The 12,352-nt window shown below is 38.9% G+C and overlaps 1 protein-coding gene across 1 annotated transcript; it reads right to left on the reverse strand.

Annotated features, from left to right (window-relative positions):
- Positions 1–10,879: 10,879 nt before the first annotated feature.
- Positions 10,880–11,818, reverse strand: LOC126071224 (olfactory receptor 7A10-like). The gene has a single exon (XM_049875470.1). The coding sequence runs from the start codon at positions 11,816–11,818 to the stop codon at positions 10,880–10,882; it is 939 nt and encodes a 312-aa protein (XP_049731427.1).
- Positions 11,819–12,352: the final 534 nt, after the last annotated feature.

Raw genomic sequence — 12,352 nt, forward strand, 5'->3', positions numbered from 1 at the left:
TGAGCTTCTTACTGGATGTCCTGTCCTTCTCCGAAAGTGGTGTGTTGAAGTCTCCTACTATAATTGTGGAGGTGTCTATCTCACTTTTCAATTCTGTTAAAATTTGATTTATGTATCTTGCAGCCCTGTCATTGGGTGCATAGATATTTAATATGGTTATGCCTTCCTGATCAATTGTCCCTTTAATCATTATATAGTGTCCTTCTTTATCCTTTGTGGTGGATTTAAGTCTAAAGTCTATTTTGTCAGAAATTAATATTGCTACTCCTCTTCTTTTTTGCTTTTTGTTTGCTTGATATATTTTTTTCCATCCTTTGAGTTTTAGTTTGTTTGTGTCTCTAAGTGTAAGGTGTGTCTCTTGTAGGCAGCATATGGATGGATCGTGTTTCTTTATCCAGTCTGTGACTCTCTGTCTCTTTATTGGTGCATTTAGTCCATTTACATTCAGCGTAATTATAGTTAAATAAGTGTTTAGTGTTGTCATTTTGATGCCTTTTCATGTGTGTTGTTGGCAATTTCATTATTCCACATACTTTTTTGTGCTGAGACGTTTTTCTTAGTAAATTGTGAGATCCTCATTTTCATAGTGTTTGATTTTATGTTAGTTGAGTCGTTACGTTTTTCTTGGCTTTTATCTTGAGTTATGGAGTTGTTATACCTTTTTGTGGTTACCTTATTATTTTCCCCTATTTTTCTAAGTAAAACCTAACTTGTATCCTTCTATATCGCCTTGTATCACTCTCCATATGGCAGTTCAATGCCTCCTGTATTTAGTCCCTCTTTTTGATTATTGTCATCTTTTACCTATTGACTTCCATGATTCCCTGTTATGTGTATTATTATTATTATTTTTAATTAATCTTAATTTGTTTGTTTTTGTGATTTCCCTATTTGAGTTGATATCAGGATGTTCTGTTTTGTGACCTTGTATTGTGCTGGTACCTGATATTATTGGTTTCCTGACCAAACAATATCCTTTAGTATTTCTTGTAGCTTTGGTTTGGTTTTTGCAAATTCTCTAAACTTGTGTTTATCTGTAAATATCTTAATTTCGCCTTCATATTTCAGAGAGAGTTTTGCTGGATATATGATCCTTGGCTGGCAGTTTTTCTCCTTCAGTGCTCTGTATATGTCATCCCATTCCCTTCTTGCCTGCATGGTTTCTGCTGAGTAGTCTAAACTTATTCTTATTGATTCTCCCTTGAAGGAGACCTTTCTTTTCTCCCTGGCTGCTTTTAAAATTTTCTCTTTATCTTTGGTTTTGGTGAGTTTGATGATAATATGTCTTGGTGTTTTTCTTTTTGGATCAATCTTAAATGGGGTTCGATGGGCATCTTGGATAGATAGCCTTTCGTCTTTCATGATGTCAGGGAAGTTTTGTGTTAGGAGTTCTTCAACTATTTTCTCTGTGTTTTCTCTCCCCCATCCCTGTTCTGGGACTCCAGTCACCCGCAGGTTATCCTTCTTGATTGAGCCCCACATGATTCTTAGGGTTTCTTCATTTTTTTTAATTCTTTTATCTGATTTTTTTTCAGCTATGTTGGTGTTAATTCCCTGGTCCTCCAGATGTCCCAGTCTGCATTCTAATTGCTCGAGTCTGCTCCTCTGACTTCCTATTGCATTGTCTAATTCTGTAATTTTATTGTTAATCTTTTGGATTTCTACATGCTGTCTCTCTATGGATTCTTGCAACTTATTAATTTTTCCACTATGTTCTTGAATAATCTTTTTGAGTTCTTGAACAGTTTTATCAGTGTGTTCCTTGGCTTTTTCTGCAGTTTGCCTTATTTCGTTTGTGCTGTCTTGAAGCATTCTGTAAATTAGTTTTTTATATTCTGTATCTGATAATTCCAGGATTGTATCTTCATTTGGGAAAGATTTTGATTCTTTTGTTTGGGGGGTTGGAGAAGCTGTCATGGTCTGCTTCTTTATGTGGTTTGATATGGACTGCTGTCTCCGAGCCATCACTGGGAAACAAGTTTTTCCAGAAAATCCGCTAAAAAAAAAATGCAGTCAGATCCCTATCAGAGTTCTCCCTCTGGCTCAGGCTATTCGGATGTTAATGAAGCCGCCTGGGGAGGGTGGGGGAGGGATCAGAGAGATAGGAGAGTAGCACCTCAGAATATAGCCAGAGTTGCTTGTCTTGCTTGGAATGACTATTATATCTGAGATTTCTGCGAGGCACGTTGCCTATGTGTGCTGGCTGTGTGGAGATTCCCCCCGGGGGGTCTGGCCCGCTGGAGTCACGGTCAGATCCTCCGCTGCCAGCCTGGGACGGTGCACTCCCGACTCCAAAATCAGTCGCTGCCTCCCGGGGACTCCCCGTCCCGCCTGCCGCGTCGCCGCGCCACCTCCACGAACTGGCTGGGCTCCCCCCTGGGGTCAGCTCAGGCGAGCGGAGCAGCTCCCTGCACCTGCGCCGCGACCGCGAGTCCTGGGTGGGACGCCACTCTCCCCGCTCCAAGACCCTTCACTGTCTCCCGCGGATTTCTCCCACCCGCTGCGTCGCCACGCCGCCCGCTCGAACCGGCTGGGCCCCCTCCCGGGGTTAGTTCAGGGGGGTGGAGCATCTCCCCGCAGCCGTGCCCCGCCAAAATCCAGGTGGGACTGCTCCCCAGCTGGGACGCTGCTCTCCCCGCTCCAAGACCAGTCACTGCCTCCCGGGGACTTTTCCCACTGGCTGCACCACCAAGCCACCCACGCGAACTGGCTGGGCCCCCTCCAGGAATGAGTTCGGGGGCCAGGGCTAGGCCCCTTGTTTGTGCCGTCTGCCCTTCTGGGCTCTGCCCCAAATCGGGCGCCGAAGGTCACCTGACTGGTACGCTGGCTCCAGGCTCTGAAAACAATCGCTTCCTCCCCGTGTTTGTTCGTTCTCCGTCTCTAAATCTGTGTTTGTTGTTCAGGGTTCGTAGATTGTTATGTATGTGATCGATTCACTTGTTTTTCCAAGTCTTTGTTGCAAGAGGGATCCGCGGTGGCGTCCACCTAGTCTGCCATCTTGGCCCCGCCTCCCCTACTTCTTTTTCTTTGTGTGCATTTTAGTTATATTTGGTAATCTATTTATACCTTATATTAGGGGCCCTAGCAATTATCCCTAACTTTTCCTCCATGATCTTTATAGTTTTACGTTTTACATTTAGGTCTTTGATCCATTTTGAGTTAGTTTTTGTGTATGGTGTGAGGTATGAATCCTGTTTCCTTTTTTTACAGACAGATATCGAATTTCACCAGGCCCATTTGTTGAAGAGGCTGTCTCTTCTTCATTCAATACTCTTTGGTCCTTTGTTGAAGATCAGTTGTCCACAGGTGGATGGATTTAAGTCTGGGTTTTCAATTCTGTTCCACTGGTCTAGTAGTTTCTGAGATCAGGTAGTGTGAGGCCTCCTACTTTGCTCTTCTTTTTAAATAAAGGCTTACTTATTTGGGGTCTCTTTCCCTCCCATGTGAAGTTAGTGATTAGCTTTTCCACCTCAGTGAGCAACACTGTTGGGATTTGGATCAGGATTGCGTTATGTCTATATATACCACATTGAGTTGTACTGGCATTTTCACAATGTTTAGTCTCCTATCCAAGAGCATGGTGTTTTTCCATTTATGTAGGTCCCTTTTGGTTTCTTGCCATAGTGTTTTATAGTTTTCTTTATATAAGTCTTTTATGTCACTGGTTAGATTTATTCCTAAGTATTTTATCTTTTGGGGGGCTAATGTAAATGGTATCCTTTTCCTGAATTTCTTTTCACAGTTCTCTTTGTTTATGGAGAGGAATCCAACTGATTTTTGCGCGTATTTTGTATCCTGCCACTTTGCTGAATGCTTCTATTAGTTCCAATAGCTTTCTTGTGGAGTCCTTCGAATTTTCTGTGTATAGGATCATATCATCTGGGAAAAGTGATAGTTTTACATCTTCCTTATCCATGCGGATATCCTTTATTTCCTTTTCTTGACTTATTGTAGTCTGGTTTCCGTTCTCAGGGGAAATGTTTTCAGATTGTGTCCATTGAAGATAATATTAGCTGTTGGTTTTGTATAAATTCCCTTTGTTATGTTGAAGAATTTCCCTTCTATTCCTATTTGCTAGACTTTTTATCAGGAATGGGTGTTGGACTTTATCAAATGCCTTTTCTGCATCAATTGATGTGATCATCTGATTCTTTTCCTTTGTTTTATTATTTCGGTGATTATGTTGATTGATTTTTTTAATGTTGAAACAGCCTTGCATGCTTGGTAAGAGTCCTACTTGGCCGTGATTTTTTTTTTTAATATTTTGTTGTATTCTATTGGCTAGGATTTTGTTGATCATTTTTACATCTATATTCACGAGGGATATTGGTCTGTTTTCTTTTTTCAGTGTTGTCTTTGCTCGGCTTTGGTATTAGGGTTATGCTGACTTCATAGAATGAGTTTGTGAGTATTCCTTCGTTTTCTATGTTCTGGAGTAGTTTGAGTAGAATTGCTGCCAACTCCTCTCCAAACGTTTGGTAGAATTCTCTGGTGAAGTCCTCTGGACCAGGGCATTTTATTTTTTTTCCTTGAGAGTTTTATTATGACCCCTTCAATTTTCTTTTGTTGTGGGTCTGTTCAAATTTTCTACCTCTGTTTGTGTTAGCTTAGGTAGGTGGTGTGTTTCGAGACCTTTGTCCATTTCCTGTAGGTTTTCAAATTTGTTGGAGTACGATATTACATAGTGTTCTGTTATGATCCTTTTTATTTCAGTTGATTCTGTTATAAGGTCACCTATCTCATTTCTTATTTGGGTTATTTGCATCTTCTGTTTTTCTTTTGCCAGTTTAGCCAGTGGTTTGTCAATTTTATTAATCCTTTCAAGAAATCAGCTTTTAGTCTTGTCAGTTCTGTTGTTTTTCTGTTCTATTTCATTAATTTCTGCTCTAATTTTTATTGTTTTCTTTCTTCTAGTGACTGTGAGCTTCTTTTGCTGCTCTCTCTCTAATTGTTTGAGTTGTAGGGTTAATGTCTTGATTTTTATCCTTTCTTCTTTTTTTGATGTGTGTGTTTATTTCTATAAATTGACCTCTGAGCACTGCTTTTGCTGTGCCCCACAGGTTTTGGTATGTTGTGTTTTCGTTTGATTCTAGGAATTTTTAAATTTCATTCTTGATTTCTTTTATTACTCAGTAGTTTTCAGGCACTAGATTTTTTCCCCCTTACTCTTTCTGCTTTTGATATCTACTTTTATAGCATTGTGATTGGAGAAGATACTTTGCATAATTTTGATGTTTCTGAATTTGTTGAGGCTTGCTTTTTGGCCTGAAATGTGGTCTGTTCTGAAGAATGATCCATTAGCATTAGAAAGGAATATGTACTTTGCCACTGTTGGGTGATGTGCTCTGTGTATGTCTATGAGGCCAAGTTAGTTGGTTGTGATATTTAGATTTTCTATGTATTATTATTGTGGAAGTGTCTATTTCTCTTCTCAGTGCGTTTAGAGTTTGTTTTATGTATTTTGGAGGTCTTCCATTGGGTGTGTATGTATTTATTATGGTTATGTTCTCTTGGTGGATTGACCCTTCAATCATTATATAATGTCCTTCCTTGTTTTTTTATAGTGGATTTCGATTTAAAATCTATTTTATCAAAGATTAATATTGATACTCCTGCTCTTTTTTGTTTATTGTTTGCCTGATATATTTTTTCCTTCCTTTAATTTTTAGTTTACTTATATCTTTGTGTCTAAGGTGTGTCTCTTGCAGACAGCATATTGATGGTCATGTTTTTTCTTTATGCATTCTGTCACTCTCTTCTTTACTGGTGAATCTAGGCCATTTACATTCAGTGTGATTATTGGTAGGTATGACTTTTTTGCTGTCATTTTCTTATCCTTTTCTTGTGGTGTTGATGGTTTCTTAATTTTCTTTGCTGAGATACTTTTTTCTTCTTATTATTTATTGTGGCTTGTCTTTTCATCTCCTCTATCATTTTTGGTTTTTTGTGTGCTGAATCTTTATGATTTTCATCTTTTCTATATTGATGAGTAGGTGTGTTGACTTTCTTTGTAGTTACTCTTAAATTTACCTTTATCTTCCTAAGATTAAAATGTAATTTATTTCTTGATATCACCTTGAGTTCTTCTCCATATGGAAGTTCTGAACCTGTATACTTTATTCCCTCTTTATGTTTTCAAATTGTTGTCAGTTATGGTTTGACATCTCTGGTTCCATGTTTTCCACCTTTTAGCTTTATTTTTGAGAGTTCTTTATCTGAGTTGATATCTGTCTGATGTTGTCATGTGTTTTTATTTCAGGTTGTCATTTGGTATGTTGTTAGTCTTCTGGCTGCAGGACTCCCTGTAATGTTTCTTATAAAGTTAGTCTCGTTTTTACAAATTTCTCTCATTTCATTTACCTGGAAATGCCCTAATTTCACCATCATATTTGAGGGATAAGTTTGCTGGATATATAATTTCTGGTTGGCAGTTTGTTTTTTCAAGGCTTTATATATATTATCGTATTGTCTTCTTGCCTGCATTGTTTCTGCCAAGTAATCAGAACTTAGTTTTGTTGGTGCCCCTTTGTAGATGATCTTTCGTTTTCCTGAGCTACTTTCAGTATTCCTTCTTTGTCTTTGGGTTTGGAATATTTGATTATGTTGTGCTTTGGTGTTCCTCTATTGGGATCTATCCTGTATGGGATTTATTGTGCTTCTTGTGTGGCTATCTTCTCATATTTCATGATATTGGGGAAGTTTTCTGTCAGCATATCTTCAACAATTCTCTCTGTGCTTTTTGATGACTCCTCCCCTTCTGGGATTCCGATCATGCATAAATTATTCCTCTTGATGTTGTCCCACATAACTCTTAGGTTTTCTTCGTTCTTTTAGTTTTTATTATTGTTCCTCAAAGAGATAAATGTCAAGATACTAGTTTTCTATTCCGCTAATCCTGTCTTCCATTGTTTCAGTTCTACTCCTATGACTTCCCATTGAGTTGTCAATTTCTGCAATTTTACTGTTAAGCTTCTGGGTTTCTAGTTGCTGTTTCTGTATTGTTTCCAATTTTCTATTTATTTTGTCATTTATTTTCCTGAATGCTACTAGTGTTTTGTTTGTGTTTTCCTTGGTTTTGTCTGCTTTCTCTGTAGTTTGTGTTTTCCTTGATTCCTTTCAGGACCCTCATACATAAGCCTTTTGAATTCCTTATCAGGAAACTTCATTTTTTGTTCCTCAGGAAGGATTTTTAATTCTTTATTACACTCACTTGCTTGTGCCATCTTACCCTGCTTCTTTAGGTGGTTTCCTGTTGCCTGTTTTCTATGGGACATTAAGGAGTTATTGTATTTATTTTTTATTTCTATGATAGCTTGTTGTTGTTGTTGTTTTATAGTTTTGTTGATTTCTGGCAAGTGTGGCAGGTGTGATGTTCTGGTCACTGGACTGATCATGCTGGAGCACTCCCTACCTATCTTTGGGTGAGTGGAGTAGTGGGCAGGTGTGGTAGCACAGGTTTGTTCACTGATCTTGAGGGGAAGCTGAGGGTGGGTTGGTTGGACTTTGGCTTCCATCTGTGTTCAGATCAGTGCTAAGGAGCAAGGAATGATGCTGTCTGTACAGGTGGAGCAGCCAATATGGTGGATACGGTGGGCAAGTGGGGGCATGCTGCTCATTTCTCACTGGTTGGGACAGAATGTGTGGGTCACAGAGGGAGAGGTGCAGGGTGGACATTCACAGAGTTGCTCTACCTGCACCTTCTCCTAGGCAGGGAGAGAGAGGAAGGAACAGCAGGTGGGTATTTGCTCCATCTCACTGCATCTGTCTGTTGGTGGTGGTAAGAGGAAGGAAAGTGCAACAGATAGTATGTGCACACTCACTCTTCTTACACTCTGCACTTGGCAGAGGGTGGGAGTAAAGGACTTCAGTGGGGATGCATACATAGGTATAGCTCCTCCAACCCTCTCTGGGTGGGTTAAGGAATGGAATTGTGAATGGGGGATGAGCACACAGTGGTGATGCCTCATGCCAGGTGGGAAGAGGTAGGAAAGGACTGCAGGGGGATGTGCCTAGTCACAGCTCCCTTACCATTCGCTAGGTGGGTTAAGGGACAGATTTGCATCTGGCAGATGTACACACACAGGTGTTTCCTCAGGTCAGGTGAGGGGATGAAGGAAGGGGCTTCTAGGGGATACATATGCAGTTGGGTTTCCTCTCCCACTTGTTGGGTGGGTTAAGGGATGGAATCCCACCTGGTAGATGTGGCTGTTGGTGGTGGAGAAGGGAGGAAAGGGCTGCAGTGGGATATGTGCAGTCGTGGGTTCTCTGCCCCTTGCTGGGCAGGTTAAGGGGGAGAGTCCTGTCTGGTGAATGTGAGCTCAGCTGTGTTTCCTCACATCATGTGGCTGGAGGGAGGAAGGGGCAATGAGGGGATTCAAGGACAGTCACAGCTCTTGTACCGCTCTCTGGGCAGGTTAAATGATTGCCTCACCCCTGGAAGACACACACACAGAGATGCTGCCTTGCACTGGATGGGAGGAGGGAGGAAAGATTGCTGAGTGACCTCTCTCACTGTCCCACTACCACTGCCCTCTACCAAGCCCTTGGTGGGGGAGTAAGTGGTGGGCAGGAACGCACATGGGGGTGTGCCTTGTCTTGCTCATCACGTAAATTTTAGAAATATCAATTTCTACAAAAATGCCTGTCAGAATTTGGTTTGGTATTGTATTGAATGTGATAGGTCATTTTTGGGGTAAAGTGACATTCTAAGAATATTATATATTCCAAGCTCTGGACGTGGTATGTATGTCTTTATATTTCAGTCTTCATAAATTTCTCTCATATGTATTTTATAGTTTTTAGTGTAAATCATTTGCATGCATTTTAACTATTTATACCTTGATATTTTGATGGCATTACAAAAGCTATTTTTAAATTTTATTTTCCAATTCGTTACCAAACCCATTGCAGTCGAGTGAATTCCAACTCACTGCAACCCTACAGGACAGAGTAGAACTGCTCCTTAGGGTTTCCACGGAGTGGCTGGTGGATTTGAACTGCCTACCTTTTGGTTAGCAATCAAGCTCTTAATCACTGTGCCACTAGGGCTCGAGATTGTTACCAGTATACAGAAATATGATTTATTTTTATGTTAATCTAGTGACCTTCAGCCTTGCTAAATTTATGTATTAATCCCAGAAGTTATTTTTATACGTTGCTTTAGACTATGTATATAATGATGTTGTCTGCAAATAATCAGATTTATTTTTTCCTTTCTGTTCTTTATACTTTTTGTTTTATTGTACCTCCAATACAATGTTGAAAAGAAGTCATGAGAGCAGACATTCCATTCTTTCCTTGTTTATGATCTTAGAGGGGAAATATTCACTCTTTCACCATTAAATATGATGTAGGTGCTATTGATCAGGTTGAGAAATTTCCTTTCTATTCCATTGGCTGAGAGTTGAATTTTGGATGTTGAATTTTGTCAAATACTTTTTCTGCATGTCTTAAGATGATTATATGGCTTTCTCTTTGGGCTGTGGATATGATGAATTACTTTGATGTTGAAATGTTGAGTCCACTCGCATTTCTATATTTTTGCTTTCAGTTGTGAAAATTTTGTTGAAGTTTGCTGTATCTGTGTTCATTAGGGATATTGATCTGAAATTTTGTTTTCTTTTTAATGCTATCTTTTTTTGTTTTTGTGTCAAGGTTATGCTGGTCTTGTAAAATGAGAAGAGTTCTTTCTGCATCTAGCTTCTAAAAGAATTTGTATAAGATTAGCATTATTTTTGCCTTATATGTTTCATAGACTTAATCAGTGGAACTATCTTGTCCAGGATTTTTCTTCATGGGATAGTCTGGGTTTACAAATGCAATGTAAAAAATAAGTCCAGAGCTATTCAGAGTTTCTATTTCTTCCTGAGTTAGTTTTGTTAGGTTTTCTTGTTCAAGGGATGTAACAATTTCATGTAAGTGTCAAATTTATAGGCATAAGTTGTTTATAGTAATTAATTATTGTTTTTTTAATATCTCAGCATTTTTAGTGATCTTTTTTTTCTTTACATTAATTTGTAGTTATCTGTGTTTTTCCCATTTTTTGTTTTATCATTCTTTCTAGGCATTTGTTCATTTATTAGTATTTTCAAGGAATCTGATTAAGGCTTTTTGTTATCTTTTTTTTCTTTTATCATTGATTTCTATCCTTATATTTATTATTTCCTTCCTACTACCTAGTTTGGATACATGTTACACTTTGTTCTTAGCTTCTTAAGATAGAAACTTATGTCACAGATTTAGACTTTTCTTCTTTTTATAATATTAATATTTATAGCTGTAATTCCCCTCAAAGAATTTCTTTAGTTGCATCCCACAAAATTTCATGTTGTTTTTATAATCATTCAATTTCAAATAGGTTATTAATTGTCACTAGACATCACTGGATAAGAGAAAAAGCTCTCAGTGAGGGAACTAAAATGTCTCAGGCAACTTACAAAATAATTAAACATACTACATCTAAATTATGAAAGTGGCATGAACATAGGGATTCAGAAAGGAAAAGGTGACTCAAGTCTAATAAAGGGGACCTCAGAACTATAACACACAGTAAACCGGGAACAAAAATTTAAACTCAATGCCTTTATTATCCATAAGATTTTTATGCTTCATCACAATTTTGCCATGAAAGAGAAAACGAACTTGAAGACAGCATATTTTTAAAAATAACTATTACTGCTTTAAATGAGTGTATGCTTTCAAATTAGTTCTGTTCCAAAGTTGGAAATTACTTTCAGACAAGTAAAAACATAAAATGCCAGAAATGTCTGGAGAATGAGACACGTGAACAAAAACAACAAAAAAAATCAGAATTTCTGAATGCCAGTCAGGTCCCAGGAGACTCATGAATTCTTGCCCAGCCCAATGGCAAACATTTTTGTCACTCATTTAAAGTGACAATCCCAACAAGGCTTTTCAGTGCCCGTTTTATGTCCTTGTTCTTCAGGCTGTAAATAAAGGGATTCAACATGGGTGTGACTATGGTGTACATCACTGAGGCTATTGCACTGGCCCTGGAATTTTGAATAGTGGTAGAACTGAGGTAGACCCCAAGACCTGTACCATAAAACAAGGAAACAACCGAAAGATGAGATCCACAAGTGGAAAATGCCTTATATTTCCCCCTTGCTGATGTTATTCTCAGTATGGAAAAGGCAATCCGAGAATAAGAAAATAAGATGCCAGTGAGGGGAATAATGCCCATTACCCCAGTTGCAAAATACATCTCTATGATATTGAGGAGGTTGTCAGAACAGGCAAGTTGGATAACCTGATTGATTTCACAGAAGAAGTGGGGAATTTCCAAGTTAGTACAGAAGGACAGTCTCAACACCAGTAAACTACGTAGCAGAGAATCCAGAACACTCAATATCCAGGAAAAAATCAACCACAAGCCACAGAGTCTGGAATTCATGATGACCATGTAGTGCAGTGGGTGACAGATGGCCACAAACCGGTCATAAGCCATAATAGAAAGGAAAAAAACATCCAACTGTATAAAAAGGATGAAAAAATATATTTGGGCAAGGCAGCCTTGATAGGTGATGGCTTTGTTATAGGTATGGATGTTCAGTAGCATCTTTGGGACAGTGGTAGAAGTGAAACATATGTCTACAAAAGACAGGTTGGCAAGGAAAAAGTACATGGGAGTGTGGAGATGGGAGCCAGTGATGGTGGCCAAGATGATGAGAAGGTTCCCAATAAAGCTGAGCAAGTACAACGACAGGAAGAGCCCAAGAAGAAGAGGTTGCATTTCCTCCTGTTCTGAGAGTCCAAGAAGAATAAATTCTGAAATTTGTGTGTGGTTTTCTCTTTCCATAGACCTAGTGTAACCATCGAGAAAGCAAAAAGAAAAACAATACAAACAAATAGGCATCACCAATCAGCAGCACTACTACAGATTATAATTTTCACATAATAAACAAAAGTACAAGGACTGTATTTTACACATAAAATAAAGCACTCTATTTTGTCAATGGATCAGCTGAATATTCAGAGGATTTAATAATGCAGCCATTCTTTCTGCCTTTGCCCCTTCCAAGTTAGTAAACTAATCTCTAGTCATAACCTACCTCATAAAGCCAGCACTTTCTCTGCATATATTTCTCTGAGATAGAGTCATCTAGCTCCTTGGTCCTCAGAGTGTGATCCATGGACTAGAAGCATCAGCCTCACCTGAAAGCTTGTTACAAATGCATAATCAGTAGACGGCCCCTACTGAATCAGGATCTCCATTTTAAAAAGCTCTTAGATGTATTAGTTTCCTACGAATGTCAAATTACCTTGGTAATTTTTCCTAGATGATGGAAAAGCTCAATATCATCACTCTGAACAAGGCCAGGGGCCTACTGTG

This window comes from Elephas maximus, chromosome 3 (assembly GCF_024166365.1).
Source record: "Elephas maximus indicus isolate mEleMax1 chromosome 3, mEleMax1 primary haplotype, whole genome shotgun sequence".
In the NCBI taxonomy this organism is placed as follows: domain Eukaryota; kingdom Metazoa; phylum Chordata; class Mammalia; order Proboscidea; family Elephantidae; genus Elephas; species Elephas maximus.

What these genes read in the sequence shown, in the direction of transcription:
- LOC126071224 (XM_049875470.1), bottom strand. Translation starts at nt 11,818, where the DNA reads ATGGAAAGAGAAAACCACACACAAATTTCAGAATTTATTCTTCTTGGA.